This window comes from Carlito syrichta, unplaced genomic scaffold (assembly GCF_000164805.1).
Source record: "Carlito syrichta isolate Samal-C Ts95f unplaced genomic scaffold, Tarsius_syrichta-2.0.1 Scaffold151160, whole genome shotgun sequence".
NCBI classification, from domain to species: Eukaryota; Metazoa; Chordata; class Mammalia; order Primates; family Tarsiidae; genus Carlito; species Carlito syrichta.
Window position 1 is genome coordinate 200,702 of NW_007095256.1, and position 27,162 is coordinate 227,863.

The following is a 27,162-nucleotide window of genomic DNA, read 5'->3' on the forward strand; positions in this document are numbered from 1 at the left end:
CCCCCGTGCCCCACACTCCCTGGTCACCCAATCTTACACTAAGTGACTTTTTTTCTTCTGGATGAAAAAAAAAACCTTAAAGGGAAATGTTTTGCCCATATGGAAGAGGTGAATACAAACATTGGAGGAGCATGGAAAGGCATCAAAATGAATGAGTTCAGAAACTGTTTTGAGCAGTGGAAAAAGTGTTTCGATAGGTATATTGCATCAAATGGAGAGTACTTTGAAGGTAACCTAAGTTTAAACATGTAAGAATGAATACACAATTTTTTTTTTTTTAATTCTGGGTTTTGGGGTGTCCCTCTCATATGAAAACTTTGAATTGAAGTACTGTTACCTTGGGAAGAAGCTTTGGGCAGTCTGGTTCTCTGGCAGTATTTAAGAAGGCTCCAACACATCTGAGTACTGACTGAGTACTGAAATTTTTCTTTCGGTCTGTCTAATGACTTCATTTTATAATTAATGAAAATGTCTAAAGTGAAAGTTTTGTAGTGCTACCTGCTTGTATTTTTTAAATACTGAGAAATTATATTGAATCATTAGGCAGCTGACTTCTTGGTGACTTGAAGCCCATCCTACATGCAGAAGCATACATATAACTCTAATCTGAAGTTAGAAGTTATTCCATGAAGTCAGTTTTTTAATTTCTACTACTCTCTCTCCCAGAAGTATTCTCTCTCGTTTCACATCTTACTTTACTGGTTTAGGCTGTAAAACTCTACGAGGGAGAATGAGGAAGTGGGAGGATTTAATATGTAATGACTTGACAGGAGAAATAAAATTAAGTGGAGCTTTTCTGTCAACCCATTTAAAGGTGTTGAATGTTGGCTCTGTATAACAGTAAGGCCATTCTCCAGCCAGGCCACAGGAATCTCAGCAGATTCACCTGCTGTCATCTTACACAATATCTGGAATATTCAGGAATTAATTTTAATAATAATTACCATGGATTTGGAAGAAGCCTTATGTAGGCCAATCCTTGTTCAAGGTTTTGGTGTCAAAGTGTATGTCTTGTTCTTGTGCCAGTTCTCTCTCTGTGTTGACTTATCTTGTCTCAAAGATAATAGTAATATTTGAATTTTTGTTCCATTAATTGAGGATGATGGTGATGGTGATAATACCCAGTTCATGAATTTGTTGTAAAGATCAGTTGAATTAACATATACAGAATATTGTCTGGCACATGATAAACGCTTATGAAATTAGGAGCTGCCATTATCTGTATTGTTATATGTTATAGCACCATTACTACGGTACAGACATTATTATGATTCTCCAGCTCTGTGCTAATAGTTTTACTGTTTTGTTTAATACTTGTAAAGTTCCCATTAGGTAAATAGTATCATTAGCATCACAAACAAATAAAGAAATAGAGGCTTTAAAAGGACCTAAGGAAATCATTCCAGTTATGAACCTAGCTTTGTGTGGTCCCATACCCTATGTTTTTCTCTTTCTTAACTTTGGAGGGCTCTAGTCCAATCATTCAATTCTGGCCACTGGTTCATAATATGTTCTGTAGTGGCCAAAACTTCACCAGTGATAATGCATTCTGTTCTGCCTTTTATAAGATTTTTGCGCTAGTACTAAACTAACTCATACTTGCCTCAATTCCAGCCTGTTCATGTTACTTAATATTTAGAAAGATTATGTGGTCAAATAAGCAGACTCATTTCAAAGTTCAGGAAGTTAGCTTTCTTAACCACTACTGAAAACTTCCTAATGCAGAAAGAGTAGGGATAGACTCTTTGGTAGTTACAGCTGAAACTTGCATCTATTTTTTATACCACTTTAGTGTAATCACTTTCTAAAATTTGAATGGGCTAAGTGAAGTTACAGAATTGGAAATGGAATAAGGTACATTTTGTATGACAGGTTCCTCAAGATTTTGGAATGACTAGTCTACCACTGCTGCTGTAGTAGGTTTGATTCAGCCACCCCTGCTCAGATGCCACGTCCACGACTATTGCTGTGTTGTGTTTTGTTTTTTGTTAAATGCTTTTGCCTGCAGAGATACTTAAGAATTTAGAAGGCATTTGTAGCTGCTTTAAGTTGCATTTCAAGAATCTCTTTACAAATACTCCGTTTGCCTTTAACAGCATGCGATGTCCTTGTTGAACCAACAGTGTGTACCACAGCCAAAGAGAAGCAACAGGGAAAGGGCAGAAATTATCTATCAGCTATGCTTTAGTAAGAAATAAAGATATCTGTCGGGACCGCCTATTTAGGCCTCCATTTAAGTGATACACATGAATGAAACTGTTTGGGTGGCATTTAATAAAATGTACTCAATATAGTTTTTCACAGGCTGAGGTTAAGATGTGCGAGAAAGGAGGTCTAATTTGTCAGGTCTGCAGTTTCTGATTAGTTGCATACTACAGATATTACAACCAGCATACTTTTTTTCTGTAGCTAGTTGATAGTTTCCATATTATCTTTAACAATATCATATGGTCATTTACTCTTACATGTTATTTACTCTTAACTTCATCTTAAGTTGAAGATTGACTGCCTTTTTTTGAGTTGGAGTCGCACACTGTCACCCAGGCTGGAGTGCAGTGGCATGCTCATGGCCACTGCAGCCTCGACCTGCTCACTCAGGTGATCCTTTCGCCTCAGCCTTCCAAGTAGCTGGAACTGCTGGCACATGCTAACATGCCAGCAGTGTTTGGTTTATTATAGAGACGAGGTCTCACCAAGTTGTCTAGGCTTATCTTGAAACCCAGGGCTCAGGCAATCCTCTGGTCTCAGCCTCCGAAAGTGCTAGGATCATAGGCTTGAGTCACTGTGCCAGCGTGCCTTTACTTTTATATAATGATTTTGCACTCAAACTTGAAAATGATGAGAATCTTCCTGACATAAACAATCATTTTCTATTTTCCCTTTCTGTTAAGTGGTATGTAATTTTTTTTAAAGGACAGAAATAATATAAAAAATATTCTATTGTAGGTACATTTTAAGTGGTTGAAAATACCAGTCTCAAAATTCTTAGCTTGATTTTTTTTTCTCTTTATTCTCCCCTTATCCCTGCATAATTACATTTTTCTCAAGCATCTCATAAATAATTCTCAAAACTTACTAGTAGAAGATATACAGCAACTGTCCTAAAAGAACGACTCATTTTGATGTGTTTCATATTTCCTTATATGTATGTAAGAAAATACTTTGTTTAGCAAAGCTGAGGTGCTTCTTGCAATATCTCTTCTGATGTCTCCTTAGGAATGTCTGGGCTTCCTCCTCATAACCGTTATTTTGCTAGAAAACCTCATGATTTTGAGGACTGTATTGTAGCCTAATGATATAATGGAAAACCCCTTGATGAAGAGTCAAGACTCCTGAATCCTACACCCACTCTGCTTTTCTGTGCCTCAGTCTTCCTCTTTTCTTAATGTAAAGAAATTGAAATTGGACTCAATGATCACAGTATTTTCTTTATGCTCTACAATGGAAGCCTTTCCCCCATCAGCAACACATCACAGTGTGCTGGTGAAGATTGTGTTGCCTCTAGGGACTTGAATCTCCATATTGAGAAATGAATTTTAAGCAGAAAATAGTATGATCAAATATTTTTCATAGTATCTCTGAACTTCTTACTTGAATTAAAGCAATCATTATTTCATCCTAAAAACATCCAACAAATCCAGTTTAAATAAAATTTGAGGTTCCATATGTGTATTTCATTGATGAAGTTTTCTAAACTTTATATCTTGGAATATTCATCAAAGGTAATTAACTGCTCTAATCTATAATACCTTTTAGAAGCCTTCTTGTTAGATGTGACAATTCTTTTAGCTCTAACACCTATGCTGGAGCTAGCCTTTCTTACTGTTCTCTCAGATTTATTCGTTTTTGATCCATTGTGAAATATGCTCTTCCTTATTGAAACCTTTATCTTGCACTTGATAGGCATATACCTTGATGTGTGTTTGACACCTGCTCTGGTAAGTTTTGCGTTTAGAAACAGATCAAAGTACAAGTCTTACTTTGGGTGAATTCTGTGGTTAGAGATGCCATCTTCTTTGTACTTCTCAGCTTTTTTGGAGCATCTAGTATAGCCATCTGTCTCGATAGCCATCGTACAATCACAAGATCTTTGCTTCTGCCCACCAGAGCCAGAGCTAACTTTTTTATTTAGTGAGAGTGTCATTTATCAGATAGTCCCATCAAGACTCCATTAAAAAAATATGAACAGCATTTAACTCAGTTTATATAGGCATAGCTATGACCTTACCTGCTCCTTTCAGCTGGAGAGATTGAATGCACTTTTTAAATAAAAAGTCTAAAGTAGCAAGTTTCTAATTTTCAGGTTTAATGTTTGTAGTCCTGGGTCACTAATTGACAAGTGATAAGAGTTGTTCATTGGTGATCTTGACAGTGGGTGTTTTTTCACCTATTCTTAGTTTATAGAAGAAGGAATTGCTTTGTTCATTTATGGAGTTGATCACTTTAATCTATTGGCATTAATGTCCACTGTTACTGATCTTCCCATTGATGAGTCAGAGAAACAAGAGTAGTTTTATGTTTGGACAAATGCATTTAGATGGTCTTCTAGTGAAAGTGATTCCTGGGAATTTAAACAATTACTATGTACATTTAATAAAGTAGAAATTCTTATTCATAAGATGTTTTTGTTCCTGTGTATTTTGATTAACTTGTGTTTTGATAGCTCACTCTTAGTATATATTATTCATCTTTGCATCTTTAATGTATAATTAGTTTTAGTTGCTGATGAGGAAATGAGGTTGGTTTTTTGTTTGTTTGTTTTTTTGAGTTGGAGTCTTACTCTGTCGCCCAGACTGGAGTGCAGTGGCCGCTCCCGGCCACTGCAGCCTCGACCTGCTAGGCTCTGGCGATCCTTCCACCTCACCCTTCCAAGTAGCCAGAATTATAGGCATGCGCTACCATGCCCAGCTGATTGATTTATTGTAGAGATGAGGTCTCGCCAATTTGCCCAGGCAGGTCTCGAACCCACGGGCTCAGGCAGTACACTCACCTCAGCCTCCCAAAGCACGGGATTACAGACTGAGCCACCGAGCCTGGCTGGAAATGAGTTTTTAATTCCAAGGAATATACTGTATTTCAAACTATTCCATTTTTGAGACCCAATTGCCTGATGAATCTATTTTTATCTCTATTTTGTCCAGTCTTATTTCATTTGTGAAGAACAATTTGAGAAGCCATTCGCTAGAGATTTATTGACCTGTTACTTCTAACTGCCTCTCTTCCTCTCCCCTCATGTAATTTCAGTATCACTTGTCTTTGTTTATTATATCACTTGTAGGGTTGTGAGAAATTCCAGAATAAACCTGTGTTTTAAATTGCTATCTTTGGAGTAGATTGGTGTTCAGTGTTATACTCTCTGTATCATCTTTAAATATTTAAATTGCAGACTCTCTGGCTGCCTCTTAAATTAGATCCTTCACTTAGTAGTTTTGACATTTCATAACCTTGCTCCTCAGGCATTAAATATTCACCTGTTTAAATGGCAGTGGGAATTTAAAATCTAAACCCATATGTTAATCCAGTGAATGTAGATTGGAGAGTTGCTTGCAAGTGGAGGGAAAAGCTATTTTGACCCCAGGAGGGCGTATGCTGGAAGTTCATTGTATTGAAGCATTTCTAATACAGAATTTGTCATTTAAAGCAAACCCTCTCTTGGGTCTTCTCCAAGGGAATTTAGTCTTGAAGAACCACAAAGATACTTAACACTTTGAAGTTGAAGATAGCCCCTGCGTGGTTCTCTAGGTGAGTATTAAAGCAAGACCCAGTACAAGTTCCAATTCCACGGGGGGGGGGGAAGTCCAAATGGAGAGTGTTGCTGATAAGTATTAGATACAAAATTTGGCTCGGTAAACTGAAGTGAGCCTCCCGGGTGTACGTTCTTACTCCATTGCAAGCCTTCTTCCCATTTTGGTCTAAGCACATTTTCTATTTATAATCCTTGGAGGTGGAAGAAGCAGAAATGTTTTCCTTTTCCTGGAAGGGAGGATGTTGATGACAGTAATATCCTTAATATAGAGGAAGGGAAAGGGAGATGCTTTAATCCTAAGAAACCATAAAGGTGAGACCTGGAGTACTGGTCTGAAGGTGGGGTAGAGGGGAGGGCAGTTGTCCTTCCTTACATCTTTATTTCCTAGAAGTGGTTAGGGGTGCTTGTTTCTAAGAATTATGAAGTAATAAAAATTGGTCTTAAAATTCTAATTATGTTGTGCAATTTCTCTGGTTAATCTTAATTGGTGGCCACTTATCTTTTCTTAGGGAAATTTGCTTTTAAAGAATACTAATGGAAAGTGAAATAAAATAACTTGGGACTTAACTCTAGTTTCTAATGGCATCCTGCTTTCTGTCAGTGTCCAGTTTCTTTGTATGTGCGTTTAAGAAACAGCCAAGATTCATTTAATTTTTCCAAACTTGTAGAACAAGTGAACCGAGAAGCTCATTATCATAGTGTGATATTGTGGAAGAAAAACTGAATAAAGAGATAAGAACTTGCAGCTAAGAAGATCAGAGTTTGAATCCAGAATTCGGCACTAGTTATGTACCAACTTAGGCATGTTATTTATCTTGTCTTTGCCTGTTTCTGCAGCTAAAAAATACTAATATGTACCCTGTCTCAGGGAGTTGTGAGGCACAGACAAATACTGTAGTTTTTGAAAATGTTTTGTAAATGGTGAAGTCCTATAAGCCCCGACATGTAAGTTTAATATTAAATATTATTACCATTATGTGTTTTTATATAATATAGACACCTCTGTCCTGTGTACAATAATGGAAACTGGCTCTTTGATAAAGTTTCTGAAAAAAATGCTATTTTGAGAAGGTTTGTCTTTGGAGCCTTTTTAATGTGGCTGGGAATTAAAGAAGTGGTGTGAATGGAAGATTGGACATTGGGGAGGGAAAACAAAACATCTAGCCGACCCAAGTATGTTTTCAAAGCTTTTATATAAGCACTAAATATAAATGCATTTTCCTAAATATATTTTAGGATAACTTTTACGACACCACCCACACTCATCTGAAATGCACAAAGCAGTGAATGTCACTGCATAAGTAAATTATTCTAGAACACAGTAATGGACTCAGGTTACTCTAAGATTTAATGGTCTGGGTTTTTACCTACATTTTCAGATGCCTGTAGAGGTAAATAATATGATGTAGTCACATAGGTTTTTACGTTCTGCACAGAATTTCTTGTGAATTAGAAATTACTTAATTGTTCTTAATAAGGATACAAAGAGGGAACAGTTCTGGTAATAGACTTGAAGAACTTGGTCCAAGTTTATGAATCGCATAATGAGTTGAACCTAGTTTTGCACAGGCACACTGGTAAGAGAGCCATTACCTCTAACCACTGTCACTGCCTCATGCTGGGCTCCATCTCATGTAGACTTGCTGCTGCTGCTACTTGCTTGTCAGTCATTAGAAGCTAGCCTCCTTTGAGGATTGTAGATGCTTCCTCTGGAGCCCATGGGAGGTGGCCCTTCCTCATGGGAGCACTTGAGTCCCGTGATCTCGAGCAGAATAGCAGCTGACTTGTTGAGAGCTACCTGCCACAGAAACAAAGCCATGGAGCCCCTGATACAGACGTGGGTCCCAAGTGGTGGAGGATTTTAGCTTCCTTGATAATTGAGAATTGTGCTCTGGAAAATAAATTGAGTTTTCGTTTATTCATCTCATTGAATGCATATATAATTCGGTGGCTGTGTTTTGTCACTTTGTAACAGTCCCAAGACTGGATTTCGTTTACATTATTTTGATCAGGTGAAATTTTTCTTCATTTCTTTTTCTTTTTAACTGAACTTTAATCAAGAAATGTCTTTAATGACAGAAAACGGTGGCCCAAAAATGTACTTTAGCCAAAAAGAGGGAGTTAATACTGTTCTCTTTAGCATAAGGGAATAAAGCTAAGTGGAAACAACTCAAGACTACTTCTCATTATTGTTTTTGGCCATGAGTTAAATACAGTTTTAAAGGCACCCTCTTCAGTAGCAAACATAAAAATTGCTCAAGTTGTATTTTCTGTGTCCTTTCTAAACTGCATATGTATGTATGTGTATTTTAACATATACCTTTAAACTGTGGGGTTAAAGGTAAATAAAAAGCCATGTGATAAGAGTTTTATATGAGTTCTTTACACACAAAAGCATCATTTTACCATCACAACAAGCTTTTACATTTTTTTCGTAGAACATAATGGTGTTCTTGATGACGTACATCTGCCTCATTCATTTTTGTTTCTTCTGTAACACCGAGCCCTACAATGCCAGGAATATAGTAAAGATACATATGGAAAATTTAAAAGTAAGCTCTTTTTCCAGGTAGCGTCCTGTGCCTGGGTTTCTCTGGCTAAAAGGCCCAATCTGTGAGATTGCTGTGATTTCGGAACAGAAAATGAATGTGCAAAAGTTGTTAGGAGTGGGAGGGATGTCAAAATCTGGCTGTCAGGCACACTAACCCCAGAAACTGTCTCCGGGTCTGAGCTATCCAAATCAGTCTCCAGGGGTGTGACAAACATTAGCCCTTCCAAGTTTGGCCCTGGTTTCCAAAGGTGGTCAGTCCTCAGAAATGGCAGTGACAGGGGTGTGATTCTGGGAGGCCTATTCAATTTCTAACAGATCCCTGGCAGTAGGTGGGTTGCTGGACAGTGCAAAGGCACTGAGGCTGGCAAGAAACAGTGAGGCCAACCCTCCCATGAAGGGTTAGAGCCCAGCAGTTTGGAACCGAAAAACTATTGTGAAACAACCAAGCAGGACTAGCCTTGTGGAGTGGCTCTCCCCAGGACTGGGTTCCTGGCCGATGGTTTTCTTTCTGGTCCTGCCTAAGGCCCACTTGAGTGTGTCCACGAAATCCTTGTGTTGAGCCAGGATGGGGCGCTCCCTCTTAATGTAGGAGACCACCCACTGCTCTGCTGCCCCACTGAGGCAGCTGGTTAAAAATGCTACCTTTAGGATTTCATTCGAAGACCTGACCTCAAAGTCATTTAAGAGGCCGCTTGGATCATGAAGTTAGGAAACCATGTGGAGTCCCTGTTAAAGGCTTTGAGCAAAGCTACCCCACACGCTGGGGGGCCACACCTGGGCCAGCAGGCTGGCTTTCTCACTCAGCAGTTGCCACATCTGGTCCGTGAGCTTGGCGTTCTCCCTGCACAGGGCATGGTTCTCATTTATTTTTCATTTGCATTTTAAGTTCCCCAATCTTTATTGTTTTTAAGTGTTTAGGCATAGGGAAAAATAACGTAGTATGTGAAAAGCTATCAACGTTCTCTCTGCTGCTAATCAAAATTCCTTCTTTCTGTAGGACAGAACAGTGCTAATATAACTTTAAAATATAGGGCAGGAGTGTTAAATGTTAGCACTATTATGGTGGGTTATGATGGGTTTTTTTGGTGGTGGTTATTTTTTTTGCTTTGGAAAGCTAAAAAAATGTAACAGAGCTATGGGCATAATTTAAGTTATGAAGGAAATACTTGGTGTTTTATACTGAAAGTTATTTAAAGATTTGTATAAATTGGAAAAGGATATTTTTGTAATAAACTGGATTAAAGGTGGGTACTAGTGATAAAATGAGCAGGCATTACTTATCATATCACCATACAAATTTTATATCATATCAACATACAGATAAATATTATCAACAAATCAATTCTAGAATTAGACCCATTGACCATTTTTAGGAATAATATGGAATGTGGAATATATTGTAAAATTTCTTTCCTTGAAAAGAAGAGCTTACAGTTAAACCAAGGGAATGTGGTCAGAAATAGCTCATGAGACTATTTAAGTATTGGCAGAGATAGGTTACAGGCAAAGAGCCATCAATTACAATTTGGGCATGAGATCAAGATGATTTGATGAACTGTCCCTTAGATGCTATGGTTCAGAAAACTGTTGTGGGGTGGACCTGCAGGATCAGTGGGGTATTGAAGAGACTTTACTCACCAAATATTTCAGTATCTATCATGTGCCAGGCATTGACTTGACTAGACAGTGGGGAGACAGTGATGAGCAAGACAGATGTACCTTCTCTCATGGAGTTTACATGAGAAGTGATAATTATAAACAAATGCACACAGACTTTTGTCTTAACATCCTGTAGAATTTTGTATACTATATCTCAAAAACAGTAAGTTTTTTGAAAGAGTATAGAAAATGACAGATAAGGTTAATGAAAGGAACTTAAGACCTTTTGAAATTCAAGATTAAAGAGATGTGGATGAGAAGACAATGGACAGAATAAAGGGGTCTATAATTCATTCACACGTTTAAATTCCTGGGAATTTATGGGAGATAGTTATTTTGGCATCAATCAAAAGGGCATACTTACTGATAAATCAATTTTATAATAAAGTCACCACCCTCACCCCTCAAAGATGGGAGAGGTTGGAAAACAAAATGTGTCCAGTACATTTAAAATCTTTAAAGTTGGAATGACTGGCCCCAAATCCTGATTCTGGGGACTTGGCCCCACAGAGGACAGCCTGTTACCATGAGTGGTACCATGCTATTAAGTACCCCTGGTCTGTTTTGAGAGCTTACAAACCCTCTAGGGGTAAATACTCTCTCCTCTCCGCTTCCCATTTGTCTAGAATTTTTCCACAAATGAGTAAAGCAGTTAGTGCCTGGCTTGCTTTAACTTCAGTGTTTGTTGTATGCTCCTTATGAGAAAGCTTCTGAAAGGAGGTGACTGAGTATGCATATACATTTCATTTTATTTCCCTTTTCTAGGTTTCTTATGCTCGCCCAAGTTCAGCTTCTATCAGAGATGCAAATTTATATGTCAGTGGACTTCCAAAAACAATGACCCAGAAGGAGTTGGAACAACTTTTTTCACAATATGGACGCATTATTACTTCTCGTATTCTTGTTGACCAGGTCACTGGTAAGTAGACAGCCACTCTGTACAGTCTTTTGCCCTCTCTGACTATAGGTTATGAAGTGTTCTGTCTTTCTATGCAACAATCTTGCCTCTAGAACACATCAAAGGTATATGTGGGCCAGAAAATGAAATTTTCTGCTGGAGTTGTTCATAAATATGCATGCACAAAAATAGATTGTGGAGTATAGTGTGTGCGCTTGAGTCATTTCCACCCTGAAGGTTCAGGTTTGAAGCCTGTTTCATGGCTTGTAATAAATTTCTAGATGCTATAATCTTCATAGCCAAGCTACGATGTGAAAAAAGCTCCCATCTTGCTTGTAAAGTACTAATAAACAGTCTTATTTTTGTAAAAAAAAAAAAAAGCAGAGTTTAATGCAGCAGTCTGCAGCTAGTTCTCCAAGGGTAGATTATACTACATCTACACGGTAATTGCTGTTCAGCTGTTTTCTAGGTCCATGCCATGCTGTATGGCCTACGTGAGAGTATGAAATTTTTTGAATGGTAAAGATGTATTTTATGGCTAATGTAACTTTCAGATAAACTGAAATTGGGAAGACTAAGGTGTTTATTAAAACCTTTGAATATTGGGCAACCTCTTTGGATCCCCTTTCACTGTGGGAGTTTTTCTGTCCTCTCAATAAATCCCACTTCCTAAAACAAAATCAAACAAACAAACAAACAAAAACACCATTGAATGTAAAGGAGCTGTTCTGCCAAGTCTTTTAGTTAAAGGAAAACTAGGACTACAGATCTGATTATGGATTTTAAGAATAAAGTACAGATGTATTTTTCTATTATGAACACAATACTTATACTCTTAGAAACATTTTAAAAATAGAGAAACAAGTTAAAGGGAGGGGGGAAGTACCCATAGTGCCATTTATTCAAGCCAACCACATAAGAATTTGTGGATGATTTTTTTTTAAAGGTAGCTTTTCTCTTTATTATTTGTTTCTTTTTCTTTTCCCTCATAATGATATTATCCTGGATATGCATTATATATTACAGTGTCTAATTTTTTTTAAAATAGTGACTTAACTGCAAAATAAGATTAAGCCAATTTTTTATCTTCAAGTGAAGATCAATTTAGTTTATCAGAATTTGATCAGATTAGCTCATGTTGCCCCCCTCTGTGCTGTTAATAGGCTTCATGGAAAGCACTACTGTAACAGTTCTGGGTAGACAGATTTCTACCACTCGATTTGCATGCCTAGTAGAATAGCCTATAGATTTTGCTGTTGTAAAATTTAGTCATGTGAAAGTATATAAATTATGGTCTTCTTCACTGTGTTCGTTGTTATAGGATACTTAGATTCTGTCACACTGTGTTGTTATCACATAGACTAATAATTGGGGTTAAATAGAAATCTAAACCTAGCAATTCAAATAAATTTGTTCATAGCAACAGACATGTCTTTTTATTTTGTTTATGTTGCTCATGCTTTTTAATTTATTGATTCTTACTGAGATCTTGGTGAATTGGAAGTCGATGTCACCTGTGACATAGGAAGCCCATTGTATATCTTAACTGACAGTTCATTCTGAGTATGTGGGATCACAGATGTATTTAGCTTGCCACTTTGTGATTTAGTCAGCAGTTCTCAGGAGTGTCCCCACACCTATAGCATCAGCATCTTTCCGGAGCCTTGCTAGAAATGAAAATTCTTAAACCCCATCCAAAACTTTATGAATATAAGTAACTCTGAGGGTGGCAGTTTTACCCACAAGTTGTTCTGATGCATGCTCAAGTTTGAGTAACCCTGGTTCAGGTGACTTAACCTGTATAGAGCTTTGTTTTATTGCTGATCTGATACTTTCCTGATGGAACAGCTAAGCTCTGGAGGTTATTAATTCTTAATAGGACCTGGTAGATAAATGGTGTGTTTGCTATCATTCCATGACTTAATCTTCATACTTACGACTTTTCAAGTGAACTTGTTCAATTTACTTTAAATGAAAAATGAAACCCTGCAATTTTCTTATTCAGCCATCAGGTGGTAATAATGTGCAGTAGATATAGTTTAAAATAGAAAAGCTTAAAATGATAGAGGCTGTCTGAGATAAACGACTATGGAAAAAAAGTGCCTTATCTACCTTGGAAAATTTAAGCCATTGACCTTACACAGTATTAATTGTGAAGCAAGTAGACCCTCATTTCACTTCTTTTTAAAGTGAAATTACAGTGACCTAGTACCTTTTCTCAACGTACTCTTTTCAGCAGTCCCTCATTTTTTCATTGACATACTCTGAATCATCTGTACTTTCCCAGCTACTAGACCTAGCAATTCAGATAAATTTGTTCAAAGCAACAAAAATGTGGCTTTATTTTGTTTGTATTGTTCATGCTTTTTAATTCATTGATTCTTACTGAGATCTTGGTGAATTGAGAGTAGCTATCACTTGTGATAAAGAAAGCCCATCTCATGTCTTAACTGAGAGTTCATCCTGAGTGTGTAGGATCATAGGTAGACCTAGCTAGTGCTGCTAGAACCAGTTTACTTGCCAAAGAGCATTTTTCTACAGCTGCTTATCTCATGATAACTGTTGGTCCCCCCCCACTAGCTTGTTCACACTAACTAAATAGAATGAGTCAATTTTCTCTCTTCCATTTCTCATAAACTAGAATGGTTCTTGGTTGTCCCTCTGCTTCCCCATTCTTGTCTTTCACAGTGGGAAGAATATGGGACTGGGAGTGATCTTCTGTAGTCAAGAATGATGCTGCTGAGAGGCCAGAAAGCTTTGATGCTTTCTTATTTATTTATGTATTTTAAAAATCTAGGTCCTCTTTTATTTCTTTATCTCCTTATAATATTATTTCTCCAATAAAAGTATAGCTAGTTAAACCATGGAGGCACTTCAGAGAACTGGAAGAGCCTCTTCAGACAATTTTTTTTTTCTTTAAGGACCTATGTCCTGTACAATATTATTAAGCGGAATAGATTTAAAATTTCAGCTGAAATACATCTTTCCACCACAGTGTATGTATTTTTGGCATAGCTTTGTAGCATTTTTAGCAAATGCTTGGTTCTGTTCTCCTTGTTACAAGGAAAGGAACTACTGTGCCCCTCATTTCTGAGCTGTTTGTCCTATGGCACGATATGAAAAATGGAACTCAGGCATGCTGTTGATATTAAAGAGAGTGTATGGTAAGAAGAGAGGAAGGGAGGGGTTGGGGGAGAGAGAGAAAGAAAAAAAACACGGACATGCTTGTCTTCTTGGTTTATTGGAAGGCATATAATAATGGGCGCTCAGGTTGTTTAGGTGACTGTGTATTTTTTAAAAATAGCAGAATTGTGATTCTAAACTGAATTGCTAGTAAGTTAAGGTAAAACTTTTCTCCTGGCATGATTTTTTTTTTTGGCAAATGTTACATGTGGGTAAAAATATGCTCTTGAGAAGGAGAAATTAATTTTTCCTTTCTTCTCTCCCTCCCTTCTCCTTCCAATCCCTCTTTCCCAAATCTTTACTCAATTCTACCATAGGCATATCAAGGGGTGTAGGGTTTATTCGATTTGACAAGCGGATTGAGGCAGAAGAAGCTATCAAAGGCCTAAATGGCCAGAAACCTCCTGGTGCCACAGAGCCAATCACTGTAAAGTTTGCTAATAATCCAAGCCAAAAAACCAATCAGGCCATCCTTTCCCAGCTGTACCAGTCTCCAAACAGAAGGTATCCAGGACCGCTAGCTCAGCAGGCACAGCGTTTTAGGTAAGTCTGGTCTGCTTCTTGTGCCCAGCTATGAAACTGAAAGAGAACACTCAGGTTTACCGTATTTGTGTTGACAGGATTTTGGGATTGTTTTTATCATCATTATTATTATTGTTACTGTTTGCTTTCCTTTTCTTATGGGCACAGAGAGAGCCTGCTAGGGGAATAGTGTCTTTTGCTAATATTGAAGGTGGTGACAAAAGAAACAATAACTTACAGCAGTGATTCTGATCCTGGGGTGATTTTTGTCCCCTAGGCGACTTTTGGCAATGTCTGGAGACATTCTTGTTGGCATGACTTAAGTATGGGTGCTACTAGCATCTAGTATGTAGAGGCCAGGGATGCTGCTAAATAGCCTACAACGTATAGCATAGCCAACAACAAATTATCTGGCTCCAAACATCAGTAGTGCTGTGGTTGAGAAATTCCAACCTGTAGATTTTGGAGGTCATCTTGACTATTTCCAGTGCTTTCGATTTTCTCTCTTCAGTTTTTTTTCTCCCTTGGTAACATTTTTAAAATTGTGTTATCAATTTTTAGGTCAAGCTCTTTCATTTACTTTGTCTTGTAGATATGTGCTCCAAAGATGCATAATCTGTGACTTGAAGTTTCTACAAATGGGTCTTTCTCCCCTCTTATCTCATTTTAATATTTTTTTCTTTCTCCCCTCTTATCTCATTTTAATATTTTTTTCTATGGGTCTTTCTCCCCTCTTATCTCATTTTAATATTTTTTTTTTTGTAGACTAGAGGTAGGCAAACCTTTGCTCTAATCAGATAGTAAATATTTTAGGCTTTTGGGGTCATGGGGGGGTGTGTGTGCGCGCGCGCGCGCGCCTCTTTCCCTCTTCCCTCTTTTTAAAACAACTCTTTAAAACTGTGAAAGCTTCTGGACCATATAGTAACAGATGACAGGCAGTCTGGATTCAACCTGTGTGTGGTAATTTGCTGACCTCTGTATAGACCTCTATGGAATGACCCTGGCTTTTGCCCATAGAAGACACTCATTGATAGGTGTAAATATTTTACCCCTTAAAGTTTTATTCTAATCCTGAAATAACTACTAATCTAGAAGTTACTAGAAAAAAAAATCCCTCACCTGCATGTTAGAAGAATAGTGACTTTAAGAAATTAAACAGAGCACAAAGAGTTTTTGGTTTCATAAGCAAGTCACTCAGTTTTTATTTTCCAGGACATTTTAAAAATATTCTTTTTGGCCATATGGTATACTGCAACCAGAATGCCATCTAACCCCACACTTATTTTTTTATATTCCAAGTGCATGTCAATTTTATTTTTCTTCCTGAGACAGAATAGTTAATTACCAAAAATATAATCACAAATATAACCTAATAAGATCAAGAAGTTATATGTTTTCTAGCTTAAGTTGCATGTATTTTTTCATTGGGTTAGTTAGAATGCTGAAGGGAGTGGAGATAAAATCAGTCAAAATATTTCCTTTTAAGAAATACTGTTATGAGGTATGAGAAGAGAATTTGCCATAGACACCACATTAAATTCCTATGTAAGTTGGCCTTTGCCTGGGAAGAAGAGGTGATATTGTCATAAGGCTGCATTTGAACTGGGTGACTGGCTCCCCAGCGGGTTGAGGCTTGTACTCACTTCAGACTCTGCTATAACTTTTTGAGGAAAAAACATTGGCAGAAAAGAAGCCTTTGCCACCTTTGATTTTAGTGGATGGCAGTGGTGATTAGACTCCGGAGGGAGAGATGCGTGAGACTGCTTGATGCTTGCCTTTGTGAAGAAAGAAATATGACCGAATCCTTTTTTTAGCTCTGCCTGTAGGTTTCTTCTGTGGCATTGTTCTTAAGTGAATAACATACACACAGGCACAGAGGCACACGCATGCACATACGTACGTATATTGCAAATTTAGGGAAAACAAGCCTGAAGGAATTTTACATGTATTTCCTAAGCAGCCTATCTAGTTAACTTCAAAACTTTTGAGGGCCAAGAAAATACGTTTTAGCTTAGATGAAGTTCTTTCAAATTGATTGATCTTTTTAAACACTTGTGAAGTATAAAATATTCATCGTTAGTAGAAAGCTCTATTAGTTCAAATTGAAATTTTTTTTCTTTTTTCTGGTTAAAGTCTTGTTTTTTGTTTTTGAGTTGGAGTCTCACTATGTAGCCCAGACTGGAGTGCAGTGGCCGCTCCCGGCCACTGCAGTCTCGACCTACTGGGCTCTGGCGATTCTTCTGCCTCAACCTTCCAAGTAGCTGGAACTACAGGCGTGCGCTACCACGCCCGGCTAATTTTTTGATTTATTGTAGAGATGAGGTCTCGCCAAGTTGCCCAGGCGGCTCTTGAACCCTGGGGGCTCAGGCAATCCACTCACCTCAGCCTCCCAAAGCGCGGGATTGCAGGCTGAGCCACCGAGCCTGGCAAGTCTTGTTTTTGTTTTATGATAGTTAAGTGAAACAGCCTTCCTGAAAACAGGATTGAATTCTGAGGGACACTGAGCAAGAGGACCAAAAAGACAGGATTGAGGGGAGTGCTTTATTATTGAAATGGTAAGGCCTGTAGGTGACTGACGTTTTACATTAGGCTGTTGATGACTGTGGTATCCTCGCTCAACTCCACCTAGCCCCACTCCCTGCAGGCGCTGTGCTTTTTATTTTTGGTTGGGTAAAGCTTTACAGAATGTTCTGATGGTCAAATTTAATATCTTTTAAAATATCTTCTGCCCATTCTGTGTTTTTATCTTTACCATATGTTATCATTAACTTGGAAATTCTGCTTTTCGTTGATTCCTATAGAAAGAAATTTTGGAAGAAGAGAATAAGAGGAGTTGTAAGGGAAACCTGGTTGCAGAAAATGGGGCGATTATTCTTCTCCTTTCAGATTCTCATCTTAACTGTTGTCTTCTCCCCGTTTTCCATTCCTTCCATGATATTGGTTCGGATGATAAAACTTGAACAAGTTTGTGTGCTTGGTAAAGGTGTTTGATCTAGATTGAGTGTTGGAAGGAGTTATTACTAGAATTCAACTTTAACCTGATGAGTGTTTGGTGGTTTTCTTTCTTTCTTTCTTTCTTTTTTTTTTTTGAGTCTTGGTCTTAGTCTGTTGTCCAGGCTGGAGCAAAGAAAACGACCTTAATTCCCATCCCACCCCCATTATTTTGGATAAAAGCTAAATTTTCTTTCACATCATAAAGGTTGTAGAATTAAGGGCTTGCTTGGTTTGTTGGCATTTTGTTATTTTCTGTAGTTCAGGTCCAGATATTTTGTCCCTGATATTTGTGTTTTAATGCTCTTGCATTGAGTTTGTCAATTTTTAGCACACACTTAGAAACTTTCTAACAGTGTATTTTTACGTTATCATGGTACCTTGAGAGTTGAGAGAGGTGGAGAATATATGTTATATGTATTTTCACAATACTTAAGAATACTTTTAGGTCGGGCTCAGTAGCTTATGCCGGTAGTCCCAGTGCTTTGGGAGGGTGAGGTGAGAGGATTGCTTGAATCCAGGAGTTCAAGATCATCCTGGGCCACTATGCCGACATCCCATCTCTAAAAAAAGTAAGGAAATCTAGCTGAGTATGGTGGCATGTCCTAGCTACTCCAGAGGCTGAGGCAGGAAGATGGCTTGAGTCTAGGAGTTCAAGATTGCGGTGAGCCTTGACCGTACCACTGCACTCCAACCTGGGCAACAGAGTGAGATCCTGTCTCTTAAAATAATAATAATAATAATAATGATAAATACTACTTTTAATAATTCTGAAGTGTACCATATCTTTCAAGGTCAAAAAATTAAAATCCAGGTAATAAGGGTTAACTTTAAAAGTGAGCGTGTAAGATTTATAGCTCAGTGAACCTATGTGAATAATCAGATAATTATTTTAACGTGAATATTGCTGATCTTATATGATTAATTGACTACAGTTTTCAAAATAAGGCAAACCTTATTAATTTGAATGGATAGTGTAATTCAGTCCCCTTAAGTATGTTCTTGGGATATGATATCAGAATTATACTTTAAACCAGATTTTTTTATGTTATTTTCTTGTGGAACAGCTTTAATTTTATTGACTATGATCTAGTCTAATGGCCTGTGTGCCTGTTTCAATGAGCCTTTATGCATTTTTAAAAGAGCCTTTTAAATCAGCACTTGAATTGCATTTAAGGCATGTGCTGGTTGCATTATCACAATTTCCTTTTGGAAGAAACTAGTATCAGTCTCCAGAATAATTTTACTCTTTCTTAAAGAAGATACCATCTAATAGGATAAAGTGGTAAGTTGATGATCTGGTTGTAGATTACTTCAAAGCAGGTCTTGATGGATGCTTTGGAGAGATTTTGATAACCATTATTTGTTTTATTTCCTACCCATTAGTAACCTTTTCGTAATTTTATTTCTGGTTTTAATTCCATCATTCTACTTTACTTGCATATAGGCCCTCCTATAGTCTGTCAGCTAAATTTATTGAAAATGACACTAGTGCTATTTATTTTCTGCTCATAAACACATTTGAAATGAGAATGAGCTACCTAAAGTAGGGTTCTGTTTAAAGTATTTCCTAGTTAAAATCAGAGATATATTCTTATTTATGGAAAAAGTTTACACACATACCCCTATTGTGCATTTTTTTCATATATTACATATGCACATGGACTTGTGTTATAAACACTAATGAAACATATCAAAGATCAGATAAAGATGAAGCAAGCAATATATTAAATGTCATGCTAATTATTATACTGACTGATTTCATTTTCCATTTACCTACTATCTTAATAAAATGCCTTTTAAAGCAGGATCTATTCCATAATACTGTTAATTATGAATTTCCTGTCTGACTTTATGTGAGACACATTGAATTGCCTTGTGTCTTATCTCATAATGTAGTTAGTATAGGAGAGGGGCAAATAATACGTTCTCCCTTTTTCATTTACTTGATGTCATCCTCAACTCTGATTTTTTTTTTTTAAGAAATCTTTTAAATCTCCTTTTTTTTTAAGTGAAGGTTATTCTAATTAAAGTTAGGGTATCCAGTCTAATCTAATCCTCCAAATCCACTTAATGTGTTATTTGTAAAGTGGATCACACTCACACTAAAGAGCAGGTGAGAGGCCACTAGCCACCTCTTTTCTCCTTGAGGACTGCCCAGTTTTCCCTCAGGGAGGCATGTGAAGCCTGGGATTGAGAGGAGAGTACTAGCTACAGTACATCTATTGAACAAAAAATATTTTTAAATACTAGAAATCTTACATATTTTCTTTCCCCAGTGTAGTATATCATCATGCACACTTTCATGAGTTCTGCTGAAAGCTACTAGCTTGGTCTGCATTTAAATATGGACTTCATTTTCAATGACCATATATAGGAAGGATGTCCTTGAGCTATAGACAGACCCAGCAGAGACATATAATTCTAAGGAGTCATGGTGGTCCTTGTGTTGGAGGCTCTGCACCATTTTCTCTTGTAACTGCCTCATTTGTGGTTTGCCAATTGCTACTAGATTTGGGGTGCGTGGTAACCATGTGGAGCACCCCTGCCTTCTCTGAGCTTCCATGGGAAATATGGATGTGTGACACTGAGAGAGCAAGGAGAACTTCTGGGCCCAGCTGCATACAGGTAGAGGTTTCCGCAGTGCCTGGGCCCCCGTTTCCTAGGTCTGATGCTCTTCCTCACACTTCTTGGTGTTCCGAGAGGAGAAAGAGAAGAGATTCAGGTAGATAACTTGACTTAAATTCCCAAGGACTGGTTTTTTTCTAAAGTGAGATATGAGTGAGGAAATCAGTGAAGATCGTGGTGTCACGTAGGGCTTCACAGACAGGGCAGATATGAGGCCTTGTTGAGAGGGTCCTCAGAGATTCTGGTATAAAATTCCCAGACCTGCCTGGACATTCCAGGATGGGAAGAAAGGGAGGTGGAGGGTAGAAAATAAGATAATCTCTCTCTCAGTGCATATGCAGTCATGTGTCCCATAACAACGTTTCAATCAATGACAGACCACACCTATGTGGTGGTCCTATAAGACGATAATGGGCTGAAAAATTCTTATCACCTAGTGATACTATAGCCATCATAACGTTGTACCACAATGCATCACCTTTCTGTGTGTAGATATGGTTCGATACAAAAATACTTACCATTGTTCCAATTGCCGACAGTGTCTGGTCCACTAACATGTTGTACAGGTTTGTAGTCTAGGAGCAGTAGGCCGTAGCATACAGCCTAGGTGTGTAGTAGGCTTTACTTCTTAGGTTTGTGCAAGCACAATCTATGTCCACCTAGTTATGAAATCACCATAGGATACATTTTTCAGAACATATTCCTGTTGTTAAGTGACTTGTGACTGTAATTCACGTTGGGGCAGATTTGGTTTACACTCTGTCGTGAAAATACTGAAAACTACCTCTGGACATTTGGTTGCTGTCTTAAGTGGGCGGTGGCAAAGCATGGCACTTCATTATCCAGATGCAGTTAATGGGTGTAATTGGTGTAACTCTTGAGTGAATTGATAAGATGCCTTTGTATTCTGAGTCTCTTAGCACTTTGAATAGAAACCTCAATACACTGTTCTGTTCTCCAGGTTCAAGCCAAATGCGTTCTGTATTGATCATTCCAGCAATTTGATGAAATTGTATCAGGTTATTTTGTGATTGTCAGAACCAGTTTGTGTTGGTCTTTATTGCTAGTATTTGTGACCTTTATTCTTAGGTATAAAGGCATGGCATCTTTGACTATACTCATCACCTCTGTAGAAGATAAAGCCTTCCCATGTATGTGCAGTTTTCACACATGTGCAAACAGGCTCACCCAACCGGTTCTCCAGAGGTGGTTTTAATTCTAAATTAAGTTGTTGATAGTAATTTTGGTAACCTCCATTGCCTTTATTCAGTCATCAGAAATTGTAAACCTGCAATGATCTAGGACTGGGTTTTGTACTCAAATGGTGCATTGGTAAGGTTGTGGGACAAGACAGACATGCACAGAGGTGAGGATCCTTGTGGTGGTCTGTTCTGTTTCCTTATACTTTACTTTGCATGAGCTTAGTTTTATCTTTCATTTTTACAAAACACAAAATGTCCTGTGGAGAAGATTGAGAGCAAAGATGTGGAGAGACTGAATTCCTCCTACTCCCGTTCTGAAAGAGGGGTTATGATTTGGCTTTTGAGAAATTAAAAGAAGTGACTTTTGCATGTGTGCTGTAGCCTGACTTGATGCCACAGATTAGACAATAAAGTTCAGACTTTTTCCAAAAAAAGTCTACCTTTCATAGGCGTTAAAGAAAAAACTTGCAGCCCCGCCCCCCGCCCCCACTTCCCTTGGGGGAATGTTGGGCATTGTGACAGTTGAGGATAGATATGGGCTGTATGTTAACTTAGGCCTACCTCCTCAAAACGCAGTACTTAATGGGTAAGCACTGTGGAAATTTGGGACATCAGAATGGTTTTTTGAAGCTAATAGATAAGTGTCAAATACTGCTCAAGTAATTTAATTTTTGATTGTAGGAAAAGAGTAGAAGATTTTAATGAGTACTTGACCCACCCCATTCACTTTCTTTAAACATTTTAAGAGCAGCTCAAGTTGACTTGTATGTTTTCTGCCTGGCTTCTGAAAGCTGAGTAAGGAGACGCTTCCTGTAACAGTTTAAATACAACATCAGGCACCGGATCTGAACCCCTGGCTCTGTTGCTCACTAGTACAGTGGATTTGCCTTCTTTTCTTCTCTGGACCTCAGCTGAGCACATTTGAGAAATAGGAGGGTTAGTCCAGGTTCTCTGTAAGGTTCTTTCTACTTCTTTGATTCTGAGAGATGAAAGTCCTTCAAAGTTGCGAGATTAAAGGAGGAAATCTATAGAATTCTGTAAATTGCAGAGTTTGAATATCAGCAGTCTTGGGCAAGCCCCTTCATCTCTGTGTGCCTTAGTATCCACAGGAACCAATGGAGTTGTGAAAATTAAAAGTACATGTAGGCACATGTGAAGCACTTAGAACTTGCCTGGTGAGAACCCAAAAGTTAACTATTCCGGAGCTTCCAGATTTCCTGTTTGAATGGTTTTCTCGGATGACCACCACTGCTTCCCCTGCTGCACTGACCCTTGTTTAGATAAACTGTTCGTCAGCAAAGCCATTGTCCTGTGGCAGTGGGTGCCCGTTCTCTCAGGAATATGCAAAGACCCATTGTTTTGAGGCTTCACATATAATGAATGTACAAATATATCCCCTCGGAAGATGGCAGTAATGAGCCCAACTTTCTTGAATATTAAGGGGAAAAATTAAAAACTGAAGTTTGCTAAATGTGTGTTTTGCAGGTTGGACAATCTGCTCAATATGGCTTATGGAGTAAAGAGGTAATGATAGAGGTTCATGATACTCATATCCCTTCCCACAATTGATTAGTTTCTTTGGTTTTGGGAGTGATATTTGTACCCCTCATAAGTTTGTGTTGGGTTTTATTTTGCATGTGCAACCTAATGAAAAGCTGCTCTTTGAAGCACAGTTGACTCAAGGAATATTTTTATACCACTGGATGCCACCTGATCTTTTAAAAAAACCATCATTTGTTTCATATTGCGTTGCGACGTTTTAGCATGTTTACATGTGTGTTGGTCCCTCCCCTCCGCCAATCCTGCTTAATTCATGAAGTGAGTTCTAAATATATTCCTTTGGTATTGTGGGTACTATTTAGTACAGCGAATAATGGCCATTTCATAACTGATTAATACCTCAGTAGTCTAGCATGTCACTGCAAAGCCATACACAGACCGTGGTTGAAACTTCAGCTAGCTGTGTATATCTGCTGGGGAAGGGGGAATTATTAAAGTTCGTGGGGATGGTGACGAGATAAGTCCACTGCCGTAACCAACCTCTGTATTTATTTTGTGTGTGTTTGTGTATGTTCTTACTGTTTTGTTTAGTAGGTTTTCTCCAATGACCATTGACGGAATGACCAGTTTGGCTGGAATTAATATCCCTGGGCACCCTGGAACAGGGTGGTGTATATTTGTGTACAACCTGGCTCCTGATGCAGATGAGAGTATCCTGTGGCAAATGTTTGGGCCTTTTGGAGCTGTCACCAACGTGAAGGTCATCCGTGACTTTAACACCAATAAATGCAAAGGTTTTGGATTTGTGACTATGACAAACTATGATGAGGCTGCCATGGCGATAGCTAGCCTCAATGGATACCGTCTGGGAGACAGAGTCCTGCAGGTCTCCTTTAAGACAAACAAAACGCACAAAGCCTAATGAGCTCTTGTCCTCAGTCCATTTATATATGAAAACTATACAACAAAGGCAAGTTAAGAGAAACTTTATACATTAGTAAATGTCTTTGTAAGTCAGTGTTGAGATGGGGATAAAAACGACTACTTAGCATCCTAAGAAATATGTGAGATTTTTTATTGCTAGTATTTGAATTAAAACTTCTTAAATATCTTTTATGTTTGAATATGGACAAGAGGTACAGGGTTTTTACCTGTCACATTGCATTCTATTGCCTTCTTTGAAGAAGGTGGACCTTTTAAAGTGTTTCAGCTAAGGGAAGACATTTCTTTTCTTTTTACATAACTGCCTTGAACCTGTGAGTAAATATTGAGGCTTTGTGTTGTAATTCTTCAGTTGGTTGTGTCTTTTTTCCCCCCTTTTTTTTCCTTTTTTCTGATTAGCTTTGTGTTCGGTTTACATTTAAAGCATTGCTGTTATGTCTGTTTAAGAAAAGTATTTTGAAGTTTACATTTTTATTTATGAAGTTAAAACAGTATTTATTTTATAATTATGATTTGGGTTGGGGAAGGGGGGGCTACCTTATAAACGCTTATTGTAAGAATACTGGAGAACTTTTCGTAAAGCAGTACCTTGCCAAAGAGATAAGAGCCTCTTTGATGTGGGTTTAAAAAAAGCATCTATTTTTATAAAAAAGAAAATTTGGAGAAACTTTTTACTGGTCCTGGAACAAATATTTTGACTTGAATACTTTGAGAAATCTCTTCATATGACACCTAGTGAGCTTTTAAAATTTACCAGGAAATTTGCAGCGGTTGGAACATTTAGAAAGATTTATGATGTAGAAAATACTTTTGAGATCTTTGTATGAAAGGAATAGAATCAATGGGGGAAGCACTGTTGGTTTCATTTTTGTAATCACCAGTGGAGCGTCTGATCATCCTGGTTATTATGTGATAGGTGGCTCACATTGATTTGTGATTTTGAAACAAAAAAAAAATTTACAAAAGAATATATAAGAGCAGGCAAGAAATTTAAATTACCAAGAGATGGGGGAAAAAATCTGTTCTTCCTAAAGAAATCCCTTCAGATAGAGCTCATGGTGTTTAGTGATGTACTTGCAGTATTGTTTGAAGAATTGTTTTGTCTTAAGGAAAAAAAGATGTTGCACATGATTTGTACTGCAGCAAATCAGCAAAAGTGATCTGAGTTGGATATATTTGAAGGTATTTTGAAAGTTACGTTCAAGGCTAACACCTGAGCTTTGTGTAATGTAAATAAGACCTTGTGTTTATGAACCTTTCAGCTAATTTGATTTTTTTTTTCCCCTTACATGCCAAGTGATGTTCAGGTTTTGAATGTTTTTGTATCAGTTTTTTCCTTTGTAAATGGCATTAACATTGTTACTTGAGGTCTTGCTTAATCACTTTTGTTGTCCTGAGGACTTGAATTTACAGTGCATCAGATTTGTTGCTAATTTTGTCTGTAGATAGTCTAGCTTCAGCTGTTTATGGTGATGCTACATTTTCATTTATAAATATGTTTGTGGTAAAAAAAAATGAGTATAACCATAGGTTTTGAACAAATTTCCTTACATTTTTCATACAAAAATCATAAATATCTGTATGCTATTGAAATTTAACTTTGTATGATGCTTAAACCACTATTTGGGGAAATAATAAAATAAGTCTTTACCATGTATGAAAGAAATTTTAAAAAATACAAAATATTTTCTGATTAGCATCTAGCTTATAATAAATTTTCAAAAAAGCTGAAGGCAAAAAAATGCCTTCATCAGGATGCACTGAGAACTATATAGTTACGTCCTGCTTTTTGTATAAACTGAGATGCTCACATGCTTCCCCTTAGAACAGGCAATGTGCTATGCATAACATAGTTGTACATTATCTTTGCGGTTGCTTTTTTTTTTTTTAATTTAAAATTGTAGTTATAAAATTTTTCAGTATAGTACAGTACATATACTGTGAGGCGCGTGCTAAAGTGAATAAGCGAGTTTTCATGCTGACCCACTCAATGCTATTCAGAAATCAATTGGCTTAGCACTTTCTCATATCCTTAGGTGCATTTAGATTGTCAGAGTTAACCTTCTGCGTTTAAAAAAAAAAAAAACTAAAAAATAAAATACATGTATATACTTTAAAAAAAAAATAATAATAAGGTTTCCCTCATGGGAAAACAGCAGCTACATGCTTCTTTCCTAATACTACTGTAGCAAACCAAGGCATTGATGAGAGGGCATGCAAATTGTGCTTCACTTTACAGTGTTTATCAGAGCACTTAATAAAATGTAAGGCTGGTATTTATTTGAAGTTGTACAGTATGACTTAATTCACATCTGTTGGAATAGAAAATATATTCTGTTGAGTATTTAAGAGGCTGTACATGTTTTCTTTTGTGTTTGGATTCTTTGTACTTTTTCATGTTCAGTACATCAATAAACAAAGTTGAAGGGAAAGAACAGTGTGGTGAGTAGGTCTTTATTCACATTTTGGGGTTTCCTGTGTTCAGTCTAATAAACAGACTTGCTCTCCTGAGTTAAAAGAGGTTTCCTCAGAGTTTTAGTTGAAAGCAGTGTTACCTCTATAGTAAGAATTCCAAAAGGCAAGTTATTTGAAGTAGAATGTGCAAAAAACGTTTTGACTGAATGACACCTGATTAGTTTTCAAATATTACTAGAATGAGTGAGTAATTCTCACAGGAGCACACACTTTCATCTGCTAGTTGTGAGGTTTGGTAAGTAGATTGTGGACATCATTCTGTAGCTCACCTTCAACTTTTAACCCTTTGCACAGATGGGAATTACCCTTACATGTTTAACTTGAGCTAAAGAAAAACCAGATAGAAGGAAAGTAACTTCTTCTTCTACTGGCAAGATCTAAGTCACCCATGGGATTAAGTGTTGGTGTGTGAAACTTATTTTTGTTGTACAAGTGCTGGATTATCAAGAGACTCTTCTCTAAAATCAGGAACTGTATTAGGTTAGGGCTGGTGTGTGTTGCATGTTAGCAGTCATAAAACTGTGCCATCCCCGTGTTTCACTTAGGTGTTCAATGCTTGTAATACACCCTTAGCAGACCTGGGGAGGTGGGGAAAGGGGTTCTTGCTGTTCTTTCATGCAAGGATTCTACTTCTGTAGAGCTGAAGAGAAATCAATATAATAATGAAGTACCTTTTTATTTTTATTTTTTATTTTTGCGTTGGAGTCTCACTCTGTCGCCCAGACTGGAGTGCAGTGGCCCCTCCCGGCCACCGCAGCCTTGACCTGCTGGGCTTCAGCGATCCTTCCGCCTCAACCTTCTGAGTAGCTGGAACTACAGGCGCATGCTACCATGCCCGGCTATTTTTTGATTTATTGTCGAGATG

At 37.7% G+C, this 27,162-nt stretch overlaps 1 protein-coding gene across 15 annotated transcripts in view; it reads left to right on the forward strand.

The window, feature by feature from the left end:
- The window catches only part of ELAVL2 (ELAV like RNA binding protein 2), a 167,288-nt gene extending 141,031 nt beyond the window's left edge, over positions 1 to 26,257 (forward strand). For 8 of the 15 annotated variants that reach the window (XM_021708832.1, XM_021708836.1, XM_021708838.1 and 5 more), the window contains 4 exons: positions 10,722 to 10,875; positions 14,355 to 14,580; positions 22,866 to 22,904; positions 23,475 to 26,257. In XM_021708832.1, coding sequence (XP_021564507.1) covers positions 10,722 to 10,875; positions 14,355 to 14,580; positions 22,866 to 22,904; positions 23,475 to 23,802 — 747 coding nt within the window. In that variant the 3' untranslated portion in view covers positions 23,803 to 26,257. Of the gene's footprint in view, positions 1 to 10,721; positions 10,876 to 14,354; positions 14,581 to 22,865; positions 22,905 to 23,471 lie in introns of all 15 variants that reach the window. The other 7 variants (XM_021708834.1, XM_008050562.2, XM_021708833.1 and 4 more) reach the window with 2 other exon arrangements.
- Positions 26,258 to 27,162: the final 905 nt, after the last annotated feature.